The sequence below is a fragment of the Ambystoma mexicanum genome, chromosome 13 (genome assembly GCF_040938575.1).
Source record: "Ambystoma mexicanum isolate Mex_15411 chromosome 13, UKY_AmexF1_1, whole genome shotgun sequence".
NCBI lineage: Eukaryota > Metazoa > Chordata > Amphibia > Caudata > Ambystomatidae > Ambystoma > Ambystoma mexicanum.
The window spans coordinates 522,129,179-522,150,514 of NC_090938.1; the positions used below are offsets into that span (position 1 = coordinate 522,129,179).

The 21,336-nt window shown below is 47.9% G+C and overlaps 1 protein-coding gene across 2 annotated transcripts in view; it reads left to right on the forward strand.

Moving 5' to 3' along the window:
- Positions 1-21,336, forward strand: part of MAP3K14 (mitogen-activated protein kinase kinase kinase 14) — a 204,215-nt gene that overhangs the window by 134,348 nt on the left and 48,531 nt on the right. For both annotated transcript variants that reach the window (XM_069634217.1, XM_069634218.1), the window contains exon 8: positions 2,658-2,789. In XM_069634217.1, the coding sequence (XP_069490318.1) occupies positions 2,658-2,789 (132 nt within the window). The remainder of the gene's footprint in view (positions 1-2,657; positions 2,790-21,336) is intronic.

Here is a 21,336-nt window from a genome sequence, read left to right on the forward strand (position 1 = left end):
GAACAGAGACAAACTAATGTTTAGCCAAACTATCTGGGTAGTGTGGATGAGCAGCAAGACTTAGTCATAGGCGGGCATGATAGTGGTGAAGGCTCTTTATCAATGAAAAACTGCCGAAATGTAACACACTAAAACATTCACGATTATTATGTACACATTCACCTTGGTGTACTCAGCTGTGAGTACTGACACTTCTCTTTTAAATACAGTATCTTGCAATCTATGTCTAACTCTAAGTGTAGCAAAGCAAGTGAATAAAGAAGATAGAACCAGGTAATTCATCAATGCTTTGAGAACTAATAGGTTTAGAACAAAGGAGTAGCAAACGCCATACAACACCTTATAAGTAAGGTACTTGCCTAGCTAGAATAGCAGGGTGCTAGTGTCCTTGGGGTCAAATGTCCCAATAAAAGTATTTCTGGAGGTTAGTAGTCTCTATTAGGAAGTTACATATGTGTTGGCTTATGCCAACAAGTAGTTGTAAATGTTCCAAAAGTTAATACAAGTTAGAGGAAAGTCTTCAACAGACCCTCTCCCAATCTAACCACTTAAGGGTAGACCCAGGGAAGGATTACCACACCAGAACCCCACTGTTCAGGGCTAAGCAAGGAAGAAATAGGGTTAGGACTTTACATCCATAGAACCCTATGGAGATGGGGTAGGTGCGAAACAGTATGTTTACTCACTCTCTGGTCTCAGATTCATTCAGGGACCACATAAGAGTTTCTGCAATCTCTAGACCTTCTAGATGTACTCCTTGGTTCTGTTGGAGGAAGTCCAGGGGTCTCTGGTGCAGAGGTCACTTCAGGCATCAGGTTTTTGGAGCCAGCTAGTTTGTGGTTCCAGGCTCCATTGGACCGGTTCTGGACATCCGGACACTCAGGACACACCAACTTTGGGAGCAGCATTCCATTGACTACTTCTGCGGACCCCCAGGATACAATGCAGGTGTCAGAAAGCGATGGCCACTTGACGGAAATGACAGAAGACGATCCTCGTAGTGGAAACAAAGAAACTGGTCCTGCAAGGCCCCTCTTCGTGGTGGACAGCTGTAACTTCGGGGAAATGCTTCGTGTTGCATAAGCTGAGAATCTGCAGAGTCCCAAGGTGCAACTCAGGATGGCGACCGTTGCAACAAAGGAGCCCAAGAGGACATCTGGCTAGCCCACAGGACAGTGCCCGGACTGTTCTGCAGCTGGATCTTCATGCAGCAGTCGGAGCTGGTTGTTCCACCAGTGCAGGGGTTTGAAGCACTAATGAAGGTGGTCTTGAGATCTGAAGGGAAATAGGGTTACGCTGGTTAAGTGAAGAAAACACTGCTGGTGATCTTCCAGCAACAAATTCCTGGTCTACCGCGGGCTGCTCTCGTTCATCGGGGCCTTGACTCCAACAATGATCTGTCTATTTGCTGCTATTGTCCCCCTCTTATCCAGAATCCGGGCTGGAGTTGACCCAGCAAACCAATGGCCAGCATTTGCACCATTCAAACTTGCCAGGGAGTGTCTAATAAGGACAGCCTCTGGCCACTACATGTGCCCAGCAACAGGCACATTATGGTACAAATGTGGACATAGGGCCACACACACAGACCGCCACTTTTCCCATGAAAGCTGGCACCTTCTGTGGGAAAGGGCTTGACGTACATGGACAACCAAGCCACTTCACAGCAGGAAAAATGTCAACCTACAAGATGGCCAAAGGGCAGGCACTGACATTTTACAGTATGTAGTACTCTAATTGATATTAAGCGTTAAAATGCAAAAGTGCACAGCACTATTAAAAAGAAAGCACAATAGAAGCATCCGCTGCCACCAGCCCATACTGGACACATCATGCATATGCAAGTAACCACAAAGTTGCAAAAAAATAAAGTTACATGGACACAGTGTCCCTTACACACTTCACTTAAGGTGTGTAGGGAAAAACAAAACAAAGAACTACTATGGGGAACAGATTTATTCTGCAGTGATAGCCATAGGGACTGATCAGGGCCCCAAAACAGATGAGCATAGCAATGTAAGTGGAGCAAAAAGCCTTCACTTATCTCCCAAAGTATGGCATGGTTCAAAAGAATAGTATAGGAAGGGTGTCTCATTGATGTCTATGGAGTGAAAGCAACAGAAAGAAGAATGCTTCCTAACAGTACCCATAACTTCTCTCCAACCGCATGAACTCAGTTGTAAGTGTTAAAGTGTGGTAGTCCCAAAAAGGAACCAGTTTCCTGTAGAAAGGTATGAGGTAGCGCTGAATCTCTAGAGGGTAATTTATATCTATGCAAACAATTCAACTTTACCATGGCAATTTTTGCATTTTAAAAGTCATAGATGGCAGGGTTTCGATCAATCATAACCATGGCATTTCTCTTGGCAATCTTCTTTAACATCCTTATTTAGCCCATTTTGGTTTTAAGTGTAGCATCACTCAAGCAGGCTGGTTTCCATTTCTCTTACTGCGCAGTTGGGGCCAGGAGCATATTACCGTCTAATATGACAGTGCTTTTCCCGCATACATCACATGGCAACCAAAAGCACGAGGACAGTGCAGTAAGAAGTTTCAGGTGGAACCGAGAAAAAGGTTAAGTTGTGGAATTTGCATCTTTTGCGTTTGTGTAATGTTAGTTTTTGAATGTTTGGCTATAACGATTTATTTCTTTTTAGGTGGTTCTGTTGGTCAGCTAATCCAGGAGCGAGGCTATCTACCAGAAGACCGGGCATTGCATTACATGGAACAGGTGCTGGCGGGATTGGAGTACCTCCATGCTCGCCACATCCTACATGGAGATGTGAAAGGTACAGTTAAATTCAGAGAAAAATTAAAGTGGTGTAAATAAAGCAATTGATGCAAAGAACGTTGGGGCACCCTTGCTTCCTATTTCTTGGTTTTCTCAGAACCAGCAGTGGTGTGGGGTTCTCGGAAGCCACGCCAGTGTACTTGGAACTGTTGTTTACACCAAGGGTCAGCTCAGTAGCTCACTTGGTCACACAGCTGAGCAGACAGGCCAAATCTTATGGGATCCGGGGGTTGGTGTCGGGTACAATTGACAGAGAGAGCTTGGTAAGCATTGGAATTTCCCCACAACTGTATATGAAAATATACATATATTATAGATACTTAGTGTGTCGGAAGCGGCCTCTGAAGCGTATTGCCGTTGACGAGCAGAGGTGCGGCTTGACACGTATGTGATGTGCGACGTACGGAGCAGGAGCGAGGGTCCTCTCCTCTAACTGAACGTGCGGAGCCGAAAGACGCGAAGGAGCAGATGGAGTCGAGCTCAGTGGCACAGCGTACAGGGAGCCTTGTGCTGTGCGGGTGCATCCCATTCTGGGCGCTGCCGGCTCCTAGAAGGACGACGCGAGGAAGGAGCGGTCCTCTGAGTGTGCGGTGCAGGGGAAGGGCCGCGACGAGCTGGGCAGAGCTGGATAGAGTTGCTCTGTGCACCTATTAGGTGAGGAGGTCTTACAGCCAGAAGGGGCCTTGGAGGTGCCTGGTGTGGGTGCGGCACCTCCCTTTTTTGCCCTGTTGGTGTTTCTACCGAGTGAGTGCAGGGATTGACCTGCCTCACTGTATTTTTGTGGGTGACCCCTCCCCCCCCTTTTTTACCCTGTTGGTGTCCCCGCCTAGTGAGTGCAGGGATCGACCTGCCTCATTTTGCTCTTGTGGGTGATACAGAAGTAAGGAGGGGTGAGTGGAGGGCGGGGGTGGAGGACAATTGTTCCCTCCCGTTCTGCCTCCGAGTTGGGCTCCGGAGGTGTCTGTACGACGGAATCCTCCGTGTATGAGCCTGTTGGGGTGCGCTGGGGGATTGATATTTGGTGCGCAGATCCATAAGTCCCCTTCTCTACGCCCTGACTAAGAAGCGAAAAGGGGTATATAAGCCGGGGACTGCGGGCTACGGCCTTTGACCCGGTATTTACTGCTAACGGTCTCCCCCTTATTGGAGGGTTGGCGGTAACGTTGGACAAATCCTCCCCCTCCGTACTGCAGGGTTGGACCGGGTGATAGCAGTTCTTTCCCCCCTTTTTTGCTTTTCAGTCGGCTTAGTAATTAGCCGTTCGAAAGAGTGAGACAACGCAGAGATGCAGCGGGGAAAAAGAGCGCAGCATTCGATCTATAACCTACGGAAAAACAGGACCCCTGCTATAAAAGAGCCAAAGGAGACCCATAGAAAGGGAGGTAAAGCTAAGAAAAACTCGAAATATGCTCTACCTGTAGCACAGGGAGCTATTACGGAGTTCTTCCCTGTGAACCCCCCCTCCAGAGACCAATTCAACTACAATTGAGGAGACGACTGAACCGGCAAACACAGGAGGCACCTCTCTAAATTCTTCCAACTTTGATGACATTGATAATAATTCTCTTTTGGATCTGTGTTTGACGATACAGAGAGGGATGCAGACACACACGCCACAGATAATATCCAAAGTCTTTTCGCCCCAGAAAGAAAATAACATGAATATTGATTTAGGGGGACATAATATAGCTGGAAGTGGGGAACGTCTATCCCTCTCCCCGAACCTTGCAATGGCCTCAATGGAGGACGAGCCAGACCACGAGATGGTGGAGAGCACTGGTTCCCAATCCAATGCTACACAGCTAGCTGAGCTCCAAACGACTGTAGCTTCCCTCCAATTTGCTTTGAAGATACTGCTACAGATGACGGGACGTATCTTATCTAACACCAATTCTATTTCCACGATATTAAACTCGAAGGATATTCTGCGAGAAGAAGCTGAAGTTAATTTATCGGACGCTCTCCAAATAGCCGAGGAGATGGAAGAACAAGCAGACGAGAAGGTGAAGGAAACGGTGCAAGGGTCACCTCATAGCAACATCTTAATTGAAGATACTCCCACAGAGACAGAGGAACAAGATTTGGAACATCGTCCCCAAGCCCCCCTCACGCGTAAACAACGTAGATTGGCCAGAAAGGCCCTCAAAAACAAGTCGGCTATAATACAAGCCCCATCTCCTACGGCAGGGGCAGGACCTATATTCGAAACTCGCTCAAAAAAAGCCAGAAAAAGACTGACGAGAGCCGCCTTGCGAGCAGCAACAAAAAAAGGTCCGCTTACAGATTGGTTAATACCTGAAGATAAGTCCCAGGCCATGGACCTAGAGGAAACTGCATTGGAGGACTCGGTGCTTGTTTGTGAAGTAAGCACGCCCTCCCACCTTGAGCCTGCTCCGGAGACACGGTCCTCGGAGGACCCGACTGAGCATGTTCTCTTGGAACAGCAGAAGCAAGTGCCTGAAATCAAGAATAATCGCTTATGCTTCATCAAGAATCTGTACCCCAGGAACAAGAACTCTTGGTTGGCACGCTCTGAGCTATTAACTCGGCTACACCACATTCCGCAACTCCGTATTTTAAAATCTGATGACTTTCTTTTCATTGAACCTCTGTCGGGTCCTAACCCTAATGTATCTGCCCTACATTGTACTTTTTCAAATATTGTGCAATTATTGAGAAAATATAAAGAAGAACTGAGAGCGGTGGATATTGATATTGATGTGGACCCGCAGGAGAAGGATCTCTCAGTTATCTCTGAGGAATCAGTTGGGATATCATCTTCTGGAAATGAGTGCAATACAGGAGCAGGAGATAGTCCACTATTGGTAGAAGTACAACTAGCACTCAAGTCCTTGTTAGATTCCTTACCCAAGCTGTTACAAAGTCTTTGATATCTATCATTACTGTCATGGAACTGCAGAGGTTTCTCACATCTTTTGAGGACAAATGGTTCTTCTGCCTTCCTATCGCAACATAGCTATATTTGTCTGCAGGAGACATGGTCATTGGACTCCTTAGTGTTAGATGGTTTTGTTATACATCAATCACCTGCGAAACGAGGTTGTAAGGGTCGCCCTTTTGGTGGCCTACTGACGGGGGTTACCAATACTATCAAGTCCCGGAAAATACAGTGTAAAGCTGAAGACCAGTTATTGGGGGTGGAAGTAGAATATCCTACTGAAAGTGGCTGTAGCAGGTTTCTATTAATTAATCTGTATAACCCTCCTGGAGCAGTAGCAAGGGACACCTTACAAGAGGCCATACAGGATTTACTGTCTACCTGGACATTAAGAACTAGTAATGTTGCTATCACTGTTGTGGGGGATTTTAATTGCCATATGTCTGACGATACTCTTATACCCACCAATTCAGGTCTCAGTGCGAAGTGTTTGATGACCCATACCAAGAGGGAGAATGAAGGACTTGGGTGGTTACAATTGTTCGAAACCTGGGACTTGGCAATGATTAATGGCCGCACTTTTGGGGACAGACCAGGGAAGAATACTTGGGCAAATGGATCATCACTTAGTACATTAGACTATATATTTATGAGCCCCGAGATGCAGTCCAAAGTAAGGGATATGTGGGTTAAGCCTAATGGATGGAGTGACCATGCTGCGCTGCATTGCTCAATATTTATACCGATCCTCCTCACTCCCCTAGCGCATATTGGTGATATTCAATCTAATTGTTCAGGAACTAGAATTATATAGTCAGAGAAAAACATCAGAGCGGCATCTGAAGCTCTCAAACCTACCACCATACAGGGCCTTTATGATTTTCATGATATGACGATAAACGAAATTGAAAACTGGATATTGGGATTTTCAGGTCAACATGCTTCAGCCAAAAAGGGCCACATGTTAAAAACGGGTGGCACTCTACCCCCTTTTAACAGAGAAATCAGAGATGCCAAGAGAGGGCTCAGAAGAGTGATCCGTGGTTTAAAATCTTTGAATCTTTCTGAAACCCAGTACCGCGAGAAATTAAGAACTGCTAAAACTCTATATAGAGCTGAGATTAAAAATATCAAGAGAATAGAGCGAAATAATAGGGATCAACGACTCATAACTACGATTTGTGCTAGGAATTCACGCAGCATTTGGGCACTTCTCAATGAGAATAGAGGGAAAGTTAAAGGCCCTATGGTCAACCCAATTGACGAGAATACTTGGGTATTAAATCATAATACGAAAGAAGAGTCCTGGAGTATATCTATTGAGAAGGCCCCGATTCTTCCCCCTTTTGATGTCTCTTCGGAGGCAATCCTTAATAAAATTGCCTCCCTTAAGTCCTCGAGAGCTCCTGGCCCAAATGGGCTAGCGAATATTGTGATCAAAAATAATTCTGTATTCTGGGCGGAGTTATTCTCCTTACTCTTTAACAAAATCTTAGCCCAGAGAACTATCCCCAGTTCCTGGCAAACTGCCATTCTTATTCCAGTATTCAAAAAAGGTAGGCGCTCAGACCCCAACAATTATAGGCTTCTATCTATGTTAGATATCACAGGGAAACTTTTCGCCTCTTTACTGCTAACTGAGCTGCAAAAATGGGTAGATAACACTAATATACTTAGCAGATTTCAATGCGGTTTTAGACGGGATTTCTCTACATCACATAATCTAGTGGTAATGGATATATTACGCACTAGAGCGCTTAGTAAAGGACAGCCCCCGTTGTATGCCCTCTATATTGACTTCAAGGCCGCCTTTGATTCCATCCCTCGTCAGCGGCTTTGGGCCAAGTTGGAAACAATGGGATGCCCATCAGGATTATTATACTATGTTAGATTACTCCATCATGATACCTCGGTGTGCCTTAGACTTAACCAAGAGGGCAATACGACTAGAAATGTGCCTCAAAATAGGGGGGTTAAGCAGGGCTGTGTTACAGCACCTCTTATTTATAACTTATATGTTTATGACATCCCCGCGGCACTTACAGATGTGGACAATTGCCCACCAAAATTGGGGGATGTACTGTGTGTCGTTCTGGCCTATGCTGATGATCTGGTAGTCCTAGATAACACCATAGGTGGCCTTAGGTGCTCAGCACATATTCTTTGGGACAATGCTAGGACCAATGGTTTGTCCATTAACCTGGATAAAACTAAAGTACTTAGATTTACCAGGAAAAGGGTAGCCCGTGTGAACTTGGTGGTACATAAAAATCTTATCCTCTATGCCCCTTCTTACTGTTATTTAGGAGTGGAAATAGAACCACTAGGTGATTATACATTATGCAAACAGGGGCGGACCATTCGTGCATTACAAGTAATTTCATTAGTCTCATCTTTCACTAACAAGCAGGGCGGTTTCACTCTATGGGGGACCCGCCATCTCTATATGCAAGTCTTTGTCCCTATGGTTATATATGGCCTCGAGTCGCTGTTAACAGTTGACTTAGAGTGGCTTCAAGTGATCGAGGGCAAGTTTTGGAGACGTATGTTGGGTCTTCCCCCCGGTGTGCCGATGGCTGTGATAAGATTGGAATTGGGCCTTCCTTCATTGAAAGCGTTGATATTGAAAAAAAGAGCTGGGTTTTATCTGAAGAGAAGTGGCTCCTCTAATCCAGTATTGTCGGTAATTCAGCAGGAACTGACTAAAAAACATACTACCTCACCTTTTTATAAATATATGAGTAAATTCTTTGCCGACATTGGCTGGACTCATAGAGGGGCTTATGTATCTAATGAAATTTTAAATGCACTCGAGAAAAAAGTAGAACTTTGGGATTGGTTAGAAAATTTCTCCCATCTGAGTAGTCTCAAGTCATATAATTTTGTGAAATACCGAATATATCAGTTTATGAAACCACAGGCCTATTTATATCTCTGTCCTACCAGAAGACTTTGACGATTTATCATTCTGTTTCGGCTAGAACAATTACCTACTCTAACCAATAGAGGAGCTTGGAAAAATATCCCTCCTAATGAGCGGACATGTCAGCTTTGTAAATCTTTATCGTGTCCAGAAACAGCTACGCATCTTTTGACGCAATGCCAGGCTATGAAGGAGCCGATTATAAACTTCTTGGGTGAATTTGTGCATGATCTATTAGCTATCCATTAACTGTTGTTCGAGGGGATTGGGTCCTCCGACGTATTCCATATCTATGACATGTAATCACCACAGCTGTGCTGCTTCGGAAACTTTTTCGGCGTCTGCGTCCTGCGTCGATGACGTCGATGCGCCGTCGTCGAGGACCTCCTCCGACGTCCGACGTCATCCGATGTGATAAGTAGGACGCACAACGCCCATAGCCTCAGTTCCGTTTTTTCCGCGAACGTGTTGCTTCGTGTTTCTCGGTTCTAAGCCTCGACTCTTTGGAGTTCTGTTCTTTCTGGTTCTTCGAACCTGTTCGTTTGTGAATTTCCTTGGGCGATGTCTTCCACTTCGTCTTCAACCCCGCGTCCGGGCTTTAAGAAGTGCGGGGAGTGTGGGTCCAAGATGTCGGTGACTGACTCGCACAACGCCTGCCTCTGGTGCCTCGGGGAGGCCCACGACACGGATGACTGTGTCGACTGCCAGTCGCTCACGTCCAAAGCCTTACGCGAACGTAAGAAGAAGTTGTCGGTAGGTCGGGTGTCCAAGCCCCGGAAGTCGAAGTCGGCGGGGCTTTCGACGGATGATTCGAGGGGTGACTCTCCGCGTCATCGTCGGAAGTCTCGTCGGTCTTCTTCTAGGAGTGGGTCTCGCCACTCCTCGGCCTCTTCGAGGCATTCTCGGAAGCGCCGTCACCGGTCGCCTTCCAGGTCCTCTTCCGAGGATTCTGCACGGCACGTCGGTTACCCCACCAGCCGTGCGACGCCGGAAGAATGGGCTTCCTTCGGGAAGAAAATGTTGGCGATTCTTGAGTCGCAGGGTACTCAGCCGTCCGCGCCCCCGAGTGGGGTCGGCCGTGTGAGGTCGAGAGACGCCGCTCGCAAGAGTGGTCGGCACGAGTCACGGGAGCGGTCCCGTTCGGACAAGGAGGCTCGTTCTCGCCGTACCCGTTCCAGGTCCCGGTCCTCGACGCGTTCGAGACCGTGTGCTCCTGTGAAGTCTTCGAGGAAGACATCGACGTCTGAGGCGTCGAGGGCGTCGACAGGCTTTCTCGAGGCTCCGGCTTCGAGGGCCTCGTCGTAGCCATCGACGATCAGGTCGTCGAGGGACACGCTCGGGGCTCCGGCTTCGAGGGCTGTGTCGACGCCGCCGATACTGGAGGCGCTGCATCTGACGTCGACGCCGATTTCCTCGACGTCGACGCCGATCCTCTCGGCGCCGTTGCCGGTTTTCTCGGCGTCGGCGCCGATTCGCTCGACGCCATCGACGCCTTTCGTGTCGGAGGTGCCCCGTGTCACGGGTGTACCCCCTAGGAAGGCTCTGGTTAAGAGCAAGCACTCTCGGGTGCCTTTTCGCCACCTGGAATATATTTCGGAGGCGGATGAGGATTCTGATGGCCTGGTTCCTAGTCGGGTGCCAGATGAAATTGTCTCGGGCCATAGTCAGTTTGACGATTTGAGGCAGTCACTGCATGATGCCAGTGGACTGGACACCTCTCCGGAGGTGGAATTTTGTAGGCCTGAGCCTGGCTCCCATGCCGATTCCTCGTACCGGCGCCTTATGGCTAGGGTGTCTGAGTATCTGGGATGGTCTGCTCCCCCAGGGGAGTTTGTGCAGGATGATCTGACGGACATCCTTGATGTTGGTCCCCCAACTGACCCGGTACTGCCGTTCCATATGGCTTTACAGAGAAGGGTGGCGGCGGCTTGGACTGCTCCGGAGAGTCTCCCGGCGGTGGGCAGATCCTTGTCGCGTAAATACCGTCCAGCCAGTAGCGACCCCTGCTACTTGACCAGGCACCCCACTCCGGAAAGTTTGGTGGTGCAGGCGGCCACGGCCCCGGCAAAGCAGGCGTCGTACCCTACCATCCCTCCTGATAGGGACGACAAACGTTTTGATGGCTGGGCGAAGAAAGTGTTTTCTTCTGGTGGTATGGCGCTTCAGGCGGCCAACTCCATTTGTGCCTTGTCACGTTTCACGCACACTCTGTGGAACTGTGTTGCGTTAGCGGCTGAACATATTCCCGAAGGGGTTGAACGGGATGGTTTCCTTGCTATGGTCCAGGATGGTAAGGATGCCATGTGTGAGTCCGTTCAGTCGGGTCTGGACTTGGCTGAATGCGTCAGTAGGTCCATGGCGGCGAGCACCGTGATACGCAGGTTTGCGTGGTTGCGGAAGTCGGGGTTTGCTCCTGATGTGCAGTCCCGGCTCCTCAACATGCCCTTTGATGGTGAACACCTTTTTGGCAGCAAGGCTGACGAGAGCCTTGAGAGGTTGCAGACCTCAAAAGCTGCAGCGAAGTCGTTGGGCGCTGCAGTTCGCCAACCTCCGCCTTTTCGTCCTAAGGGACAGCAGTGGAGGGGTGGTTCCTTTCGCTATTACTCATCCTTCAGTAAAGCGAGAGGAGCTGGCAGTCAAAGAGGCCAACGCAGGGGTACCAGAGGTGGACGACAGGGTACCCGTGGTGCCAAGGCCGCTCGGGCAGTTGCCTCTTTGCCCTCAGGTAACGCCGCAGCCGCTCCCATTCAGTCGTGAGGCCATGTCCCATGGTTCGCCGGTTGGGGGAAGGCTGGCGCAGCATCTTGTAGAGTGGCAAGCCATTACTTCAGATGTGTGGGTTCTGGAGATCATAACCCACGGCTACTGTCTTCCTTTTCGGCACAGGCCTCGCGACAATCCACCGGGGAACCTCTCTTTGCAGAGTCCGGATCCGCTCCTTGCGCAGGAAATTCAAGCCCTGCTGGAGAAAGGCGCCATAGAACTGGTGCCTGTAGCGGAGAGGAACAAGGGATGGTATTCCCCTTATTTTTTGGTTTCGAAGAAAGACGGGGGATTGAGACCCATCATGGACTTGCGCGATTTGAACAAATTCCTCAGGAAGGACAAGTTCAAGATGGTTACTCTCTCTCAAGTCCTCCAGGCCCTTCAGCTTCAGGACTGGTTGGTGTCACTCGACCTCAAGGATGCTTACTTCCATGTGCCGATCCATCCCAAGCACAAGAAGTACCTGAGGTTCGCGGTTGACGACTCGCACTTTCAGTTTCGGGTCCTGCCGTTCGGATTGACCTCCGCCCCGAGGGTTTTCACCAAGCTCATGGTGGTGGTGGCAGCGCATCTCAGGCAAGGGGGGATTCACGTCTACCCCTACCTGGACGATTGGTTGATCAGGGGGAGCTCTCCCGAGCAAGTCCTGGATCATCTATCGGTCACCTGTCGCTCCCTTCACAGGCTGGGCTTCTCCCTCAATTTAAAGAAGTCCCATTTGACGCCAACGCAGCGGCTCCAGTACATCGGAGCGGTGCTCGACACTTCCCTGGGGCAGTGTTTTCCTCCCCAGGTGAGGGCTCTTCACATTCAGCAGATGGGAGCGTCTAGTTTCAGCATGCCCAGACGCTCCCAGCGTTCGAGTTCTTGAGGTTGCTCGGCCTCATGGCATCCTGCATTCTTCTGGTGCCAGAGGCTCGCCTGCGGATGAGATCTTTGCAGTGGGCACTCAAGACGCAATGGTCGCAGTCCTCCGGCAGGATGTCGGACTCGATTCAGGTGCCGTCCTCGGTCGCCCGGGACCTTCTGTGGTGGGCCGTCGAAGGCAACTTGATGAAGGGGGCTCCATTTTGGCTTCCCTGGCCGGAGGTGACGATCGTGACGGATGCATCCCTCACGGGATGGGGAGCTCATGCCAACGGGCTGACAGTCAGCGGTCGTTGGTCTCCGTCGGAGTCCAGACTCCATATCAATCTGTTGGAGCTGAGGGCCGTCAGGCTAGCCCTGAAGGCTTTTCTGCCGTCTGTGCGAGGGAAGAATGTCCTGATCCTGACGGACAACACAGTGGCCATGCACTACCTCAACAAAAAGGGGGGGGCAGGGTCACTTCCTCTGTGCAGAGAGGCGATGCAGCTCGAGTTCTGGGCCATCCAGCAGGAAGTTTCGATCTCGGCAGTTCATCTGGCCGGTGCCGAAAACGTGACGGCGGACGCTCTGAGCAGGCAGAGCGCGATCTCTCACGAGTGGGAGTTGGCTCAGGAGATTCTCCTGGAGATCTTCGCCCTTTGGGGGACCCCTCAAGTGGATCTCTTCGCCTGCAGTGTCAACCGGAAGTGCGAAAGGTTTTGCTCGCGGGAATTTCCTCCGGAAGGAGCCTTAGGAGACGCGTTCGTGGTGGAGTGGTCATTCCCGCTGCTGTACGCGTTTCCTCCAGTCCCCGTCATCCCGCAAGTGCTGCGGAGGTTACGGAAGTTCGGTTCCCGGATGATCCTCATTGCCCCGGCGTGGGCTCGGAGGACGTGGTACCCGGACCTTCTCGACTTATCCATCTCCCCTCCACGTCGTCTTCCCTACCGAGACGATCTGCTCTCACGGGAGGGGGGTCAGGTTCTCCATCCAGAGGTCAGATCCCTCAACCTTCACGCTTGGTTTCTGAAAGGTTGAGGTATAAGGATTGGGACCTCCCTGAGGACGTGATGGAGGTGTTGCTTTCGGCCCGAAGGCCGGCAACAAAGTCTCTGTACCGTTGCCGTTGGCGTAAGTTCTGCGACTGGTGCAGAGTTCAGAATGTGGATCCTTTTGCATGTGACATCCCCATGGTTCTGTCCTTTTTACTTTCTTTGGCCCACAGGGGCTTGCAAGTGGGTACCGTTAAGGGTTACCTGGCGGCGCTGTCCATCTTTAAGCGCTCGTCTGAAGAGTGTTCTTACTTTAAAATCCCTTTGATTTCACAGTTCCTGAAAGGGCTCACTAATGTGTTCCCTCCGTCACCTTTCCTGGTGCCCGGTTGGGATTTAAACCTGGTTCTTAAGTTTCTTATGGGTGCTCCGTTTGAGCCTTTACATTCTTGCCCTTTGAGGCTGTTGACTCTGAAAACTGTGTTTTTAGTTGCGGTTACTTCCGCTCGCAGAGTGAGTGAGTTACAGGCACTTTCAGTTAAGCCTCCCTTCACTGTATTTCACAAGGACAGGGTTGTCCTTAGAGTTCGTCCTTCTTTTCTTCCGAAGGTAGTGACGGAATTTCATTTGGCCCAGAAGGTTGTTCTTCCGGCATTCTATCCTCCTCCGCATCCTGGTAAGGAAGAGGAGAGGCTCCATAGGCTTGATCCTAGGAGAGCTTTAAGCTTTTATGTTTCACGCATGTCCCGGGTCAGAGTGGATGATCAACTCTTTATTGGTTACGCTGGTAAGCGTTTGGGGCAAGCTGTGACGAAACAGACTTTGTCTCGCTGGATTATTTTGGCCATCTCGGAGTGCTACCGTTTGGCGGGTAAGGACCCACCGGCTGGCTTGCGGGCCCATTCTACCAGGGGTATGGCTGCGTCTACTGCCCTGCAGAGGGGTGTTCCTATTCGCAACATCTGTGATGCAGCCACCTGGGCTTCAGTACATACATTTGTACGTCACTATTCCCTTGATTCCATCCGAGCACAGGATCTGGCCTTTGGCAAGGCGGTCCTTTGCTCTGCTATTTGATTGGCTATTCTTCATTTTGATTCTAAATTCTTTCCCTCCTCCTTGCTTTGGTACTGCTTTGGGAGTCTGTCATAGATATGGAATACGTCGGAGGACCCAATCCCCTCGAAGAACAAGTTACTTTCTTACCTGGTAACGTTCTTTCGATGGGATGGTCCGACGACGTATTCCATATCGCTCCCGCCCGGCCTTCCCCGCTGCAGAATTTCTTTTGCGATTGCAGCTTACGTTCCGCAAGGCTTTGTGTCTGCCTGGCAGTTGACTTATGTCACACGTTCTGGGGGAAAAAACTACAACTGAGGCTATGGGCGTCGTGCGTCCTACTTATCACATCGGATGACGTCGGACGTCGGAGGAGGTCCTCGACGACGGCGCATCGACGTCATCGACGCAGGACGCAGACGCCGAAAAAGTTTCCGAAGCAGCACAGCTGTGGTGATTACATGTCATAGATATGGAATACGTCGTCGGACCATCCCATCGAAAGAACGTTACCAGGTAAGAAAGTAACTTGTTCTTCTGGCATTACTGTACCAACACTTGCAACATGCACCTATTCATAGCACTTTATAATGTCTGGCAACAGATTGAATTAGGCTTAGGTCTTTAATTAGATTTGAATTATAACTGCCTAGTCATTTGTTTATTATATTTTAAATTTAATATGTATTGTATACTGATGAATTTTCTGATCTTTGAAATGGATTTAATATTTGATGTGGATATTTGTGATTTTATTTTATGTTTGAAAATGAAATATGTGTAAAGTTTGAATTTATTTTCAACCTATATCACATTAAAGAATTTGAATTTGATATATTTTTTATTTTATTTAATTGCACAAAATAATTTTTACAAAAAAACAATGGGTTCCTAAAAAAAAAAAGGGACTTCTTTCTGGTTGCTGAGTCTAACCATTAGCTCCGCAATTAACTTCATCAAAATGCTCATTAGTCAACTGTGTTTCAAATTCAGAATCTGTCTCTTAGATCACTAGAGACTCTGGCAGATGATGGCTCTTTGTCAGACTTCCTCAGCATCACTATTCTGTGTGGAATCCTTCTTGGTTGAACCTTCCAAACCGATTTGTCTGAAAAAACCCACTACTGCTATTACCCATTGGGTTTTTTCACCACTGATGAGACGAGCCCACCACTCCTGCTTGCAATAAGCTTGAAGAACCTTGAAGAGGTGTCCCAGCCAAGTACTTCGTACTTCAGACACTCCTAAGCAGAATAGGCGAAGATGTTTCATTTTATCCACACGATTTTCATTTTTGCAAAAGCAACACTTGTTTGAAGTCCTTAAGCCTCTTATGGCTCGAATTTCGTTTGTGTTCATCAGGTTTAGTCGGATCCTTAAAAAGCTGTGATGAGTTCGATGATCTGGAAATGTAGCTAAATATGATGGAATCTCGTTCAGTTTTTTGTCTTGCCTGCAAGTCTTTATTAAGAATGTAATTGGCGGCTTCCTCCTGTGTTTCGATCGATTCGAATATGAGTAACTTTTTGTTGGCTTTTAAAGGATTTTGTATCAGTTCTTCCTCTGAGCTTCCTATTCTATCCAGGAGCAGTCTGTTTTTATTGCGCCAGGTAGTTTACATTACATTTTGCTCTCCCTACATTTAATTTCTGGTGATTTCAAAGAGGGCCTTTGAAGAGGGTGCAATGATTTTTCTGTAAAGCATTAGGCCATTTCGCTCCACTATTGCTTTGCCAGACGTAGCACAAAATTCACGACGAATTAGAGCAATCGGAGTTGACTGTGGCAGGAGAAGAACTCTCCTCCAAAAACGACCTTCCAGTTTCTTCCACACTGAAGTTGGTAACGCCGGGATAGCCTCAGCTCCGTAGGTTAAAGTGGGTACAACTTTTTCTCTGAAAAAGTCCGATATGGGTTGTAAGGAAAAGGGGCCATACTTCCTGTTGACCACCTTTTTTTGAGCTATCAGAGATCTGATCTTATCATCTAGGTGCTCTTGCATAGGATGCTCAATTTTACTGTTTGAGATAATTCCACGGTATTTAAAACTCTTCATCATTTCTAACTGACTCCCAGCAGCAAAGAGTTTCAAGGTTTTCTTTTCAGTCCCATTCTTGGCAAATGACATAACCTTTTGTTTTCACTTTTTTCAGCTGCAGATTGTTATCTTTCAAATAGGTGGTAAAATTATTCAGCTGTCATCCGCATAAAGTAATCTAGGAATTTTTGAATTTCCAAGCGTGGGCGAGAAGGCTCTGATCTTTGCCTGTGAGTATATGAAATCCATTATATATGAATTATACAGGGGCGGGGCTAATGGGCACCCCTGCTTAACTCGTGCCATTGGAATCTCCCTGGATAGAAGGCCTGCTCTATTGAGTCTCACTCTCATAGATGTAGAAGAAATATAATATTTATTAAGAGAACTGTGAAGTGTCAGAACTGAGAGGCAGACACACAGTTGTAATTTTCTCATTATCAGACATCTTTATTAAAACGAAATGGTTTGGATAAACGCCTCTTCATCCCTAGCCTAAGGATTTTTCCTACCTGGGGAAACTCAAACTAAAGATCAGTCTGTGTCAAGTCATTAAACTTATAAACTGTCTGTTAGGAAAGATTTCGTAATTGTAGGTAATTTTCCTTCCATGTGGCAACCCCTAAACTTTTTGCTGTTGTTTTCACCTTGTTCTTGACTTTGCCAGAGAAGTGCAGCCTTCTGCCGCACTCCTCTGGGCTTTCGCTCTTTTCTTACGGGGAAACTGACATGCCCTTAAGACAGTCAGTACCGGGGAACGCTGTTTCCCGTAGTTTCCTTTATCATGTTGCGGCTTTAGTGCAACATGACACAAGAGGGCACTGTAAGCTAAGTTACAGCTCTCTTGGGTCTCTAGCCTTCTACAGGCCCTAGATACTCTTTTAGGATGGTATTTGATCGGTGCAAGTCATTCAGGGACTCGAATGGTGGCAGCGATCGTTTTGTTTATTTTGAGCTCCTTTTGGCGTTCTGAGCACGTTTTTCGCACTGAACCCAAAATGGTGGCCTGGCTCCCAAAATGGCCAGACCACGAGGCTCCTTTGTCTTGTCCACTGACCGTCTTGCTCCCTTCACCTTCCCCAGGTCGAGAGACCCGGGGCCTTCCTTATTTGGGCATGTACTTTCCCGCGAAACGTGGTTGCTTTCGCGGGCTTCTACATGTCGTTTGTGTGCCTCCAGGGTGTGGGCTGGGATGTCTGGTCCCAATACACATCCTGGGTGCCAGAGAGTCTAGGGTGGTGTGAATGCCTGGGACCACCGTGGTCCGTGATTGGTCCACGTATGGTATGTGTGTTGATGAGCGGATCTCCCATTGGCTCCCCTCCGTTTTGGCGCGAAGGGAACCGTGGATAAGAGGGGGCTGGAAACACCACTACCATGTCGATCTCCTGAGTTCTCACGAACGAAGGAATACAGGAGCCAAGTATCCTGCAACCACGAGGCTGGACCGAGGAATCGCTGGTGACCCGCTGAAGGAATCCTCCTTTGCACTGCTGTCGTCCTGTGAAACCCTTTCCTCCTTGGATCGAACCAGAAGGCCTGTACTGGTGCTTCGACCTTTGGAATAGCAGGAACAGCTATTCCCGGCGACTTCATCCTCTCCTGCCAAGTAAGCCTTCGGAAGTGTCTCTGGGCCATCCAGTTGACTGACCAGCTTACAAGGGAGTCCTGCTCTGTAACTGCCGCCAGGTTGTGTTGTATTTCGAGTCCTGGTCACTCTCCCACGCTTCGTACACTTGGCGTTCCCAAGTCTGAAGGGAGGAGTGTACATTTGGCTTGAATACACACGGCCGCTCCGTTGTCCTGCTGCGGCAACAAAACTGTGCTGGTTTCGTCGATTGGGACGTCTTTTTGCTCTACACGACTACGAGGCGTTCCCTGCTCTTCTGAACCTGCCAGCTGCTGAAACTAACGTGGAGAAGCCTGGGTCTGCTTGCTTCGGGGACCGGTGAGTAGTTTAGCTAGGATCTGGTCGCCCTCCTGCAGTATCCCATTGCTTTTCCCTGCTGTGTAAAAACAGCACCCTTTTGGCCGTACTCGCGCTCTGCTTCTGCCCGCTGTGGAGGCTGCGCTTGAGTTGCGGAACCTGTTCTCCTTCTGCTGTGCACTAACCCGAACTGCCTGACTTCCTCCGAAGAGCTTCCCCTTTTGCCCGTTGGCACCGGCGTGGCAGGTACTTTGAGCACAAGGCTCCACTCTTCGCAGGGCTCGGACTTCCATCTAGTTAGGTGCCTCTGAAGGCGAACTGAGTCTAAAGCGTTATCGCACTGCCTGTTTTCCTTTCCTTTCAGGTGGACTACATATTTCGTGCTTTAAACGCTTGCGACTGTGTATTTGTATATATATATTGTGTTGATATGGTATGTGTTGGTTTAATATTGTGATTTTCTCGCTACGGTCATTGTTTTAAAGGCCTTAAAATAAATGTGTTTATATTTTTGATATAACAACTGTTTGGAGTAGTTTGTAAGCGCTCTTGCTTTGTGTGCTCATTGCGGGCTTTCAGTCACCCTCACCCCTCTTGAGACCTAGTCTTGACCGCCGCGATCGCTACCTTGATTGGTCTGGCTTGTCCAGAGGTTACCCTGTTCCAAGTAATTAGGTTGGCCTTCTGAACTTCTGCGCCACCAGGACAGAGTTCAGAAATCCGTCTTAACACTGTCCTTATGTCCAAAACATTCTAATCTGGCCCTCACACGAGAAATGAACAGCTAACGGTGCAAGGAAATGTCTCTGATTTATGGTTGGCAAAAAGTGTTCATAATCAAAGTAAATGGATAAATCCCAACAGAAAATAAGTCTTTTCCAAGGAGATTCCCTAGGATCCAGAGGGTAATCCCCATGTATACTCCCTTTCAGGTATCTTGCCCCAATGTTTTATAATCTTTTGCTTTTGTTGGATTGCCTGGTATACTGCCTTGCCAGGAATCCTTCTTTCGGGTCCTACAGATCCCCTGGTGTACTTCTCTGCAATGTATCATCAGGTAAACATATAAAGCACACACAGGGCTCTGGCCCGGCGCATAGTGCATCGACACCAAGTAAACAAGAGCATACTGTTTCACGGAAACAGATATATACTCTTCCCAAGCCACGCATTTTGTCGTCCACGTCAAAAAAAGGGCCAAAATGTCAACGGAAGACGTCCCCTCAGCAACAGACAGACAACAAAACAAGCACCACAGGTGCCAAAACAGACCGTTTTGACAATTGTAAAGACACCAACTTCAGGGGACACAGGGGGCACCTCCCCATTAGTGGATACACTAAAGAACAAAATACAGGTCCAAGAAAGTTGGGAAGAAGAATGTGTTTTTCCAGTCCAGGACACCGCTTCTTCAAGTGGGGCTTGGAGTAAAGATAGGATTGAGTAGACACTAAAGAAAATGGCTTCTTTCATGGAATTTTTAGAAACGCACCCTATCGAGCATAAGCATGTAGTTGAGGAGGAGGAGCAACCTCCATTTTAAACAAGTAGAGTAGATCCGACTGATGCTTAGGAGGTGTCCATAATCAAACTGGATGCTGATGTGGAAGATGAGGTTTTTCTGGATGACGACCGTGGCGCTGAGCCAGTTGATCATACTGTCCCATCTCCAGATATCAAGGATGATCTAATATCATCATCACCAATTCATGATCACATTTTATACAATGATCTTCTAAAAAAGGCTGCTGATTATTTTAAGATTGATGGCATGAGTCCGAGGAGGACACTGATTTTGTTGAGGGTAGTCTAAATGAAAAGAAACAGGGCAGTATATCCCACTATTGTAGGCAGTATATCCCACTATTGTAATCAGTTAAAAGGAGATTATTACCGTCCCCTTCAACTCCAGCCCAGACAAGGGCTGTCAATCCTCATATAGAATTATTTTTTAAGCCAAGGGTCACATTAAACCAGATCCTCTGGTGGTTACTACCACCTGCAATCGAGCAGGGACCCCTTTAACTGCTTCTGATTCTCAGCCAGATAAAGAGATTGAAAAGATATAAGCACTAGGGTAGAAAGTAGCTACATCAGCTGATTTCCAAATGCGTATTGCAAATACTACCCTTGTGGACAGTTTAACAGAGCTCACTGGGGCCATTGTGGCCATGTAGAGGACCTAATTAGTGGTGTCCATGAACATCTCAAGTCTGAGATACTCACAACATTATCTTAAGGCAAGCAAGCAGGTAACATCCTTATAAAGAATGCCCTTGATACTGCAGATAGAGGTGGTAGAATAGAGGCAGAAGGTGCGCTAATAAAAAGACATGCATGGCTTAGAATCTCAGGTTTTAGACTACAAACACAGGCCACGCTACTTAACACGGCATTGCAAGATAATGTCCTGTTTGGTAATGGAGTTGATGCTCTTGAAACCGCAAAGAAAGAACACAAGACGGATATATTTGTAATCTACCCCATGGTCTTATCAACAAAGCTGTACATGTGGAAACCGCCATACATTTGTGGTCAGGCTACACAAGATCCTCAGTCCAGTCAGGCTATGCCTCAGTGGCAGGCTCCAGCTTGTTGTATACCAATCAAGGACAATTGCACACATCACAATCGTCCTTTCCTAGACAATTTAGAAGAGGGCGTAGCAAAGGTAGAAGCCATACCACTAAAAATTCAGCTCATACCTCGAAACAATGACTCTCTGTTTCAGGTCCCCTCTTATATCACTCCAGTAGGGGGTCGCATTACACTATTTGCCCATGCATGGAAGGGGATCATGTCAGAAAGTAGTCGTCAACTGTAAAGAACGGATATTGCGTGGAATTCAAGGATCTACCGCGCGATCATCCACTAATAGTCAAAAGAATACCATTAGAACACCAACGTATTCTGCAGGGAGAGGTGGAAGCACTTATACAGAGGAGAGCCATAGAACTTGTTCCACCGTCAGAGGTAAACAAAGGTATTTCTTCTGTGTACTTCATTTGTTCCCAAGAAAGACAAAAAAAACTCCCAGTACTCGATCTTAGACCACCAAACACATATGTCAAACCTCAAAAGTTCAGGATGCCAAC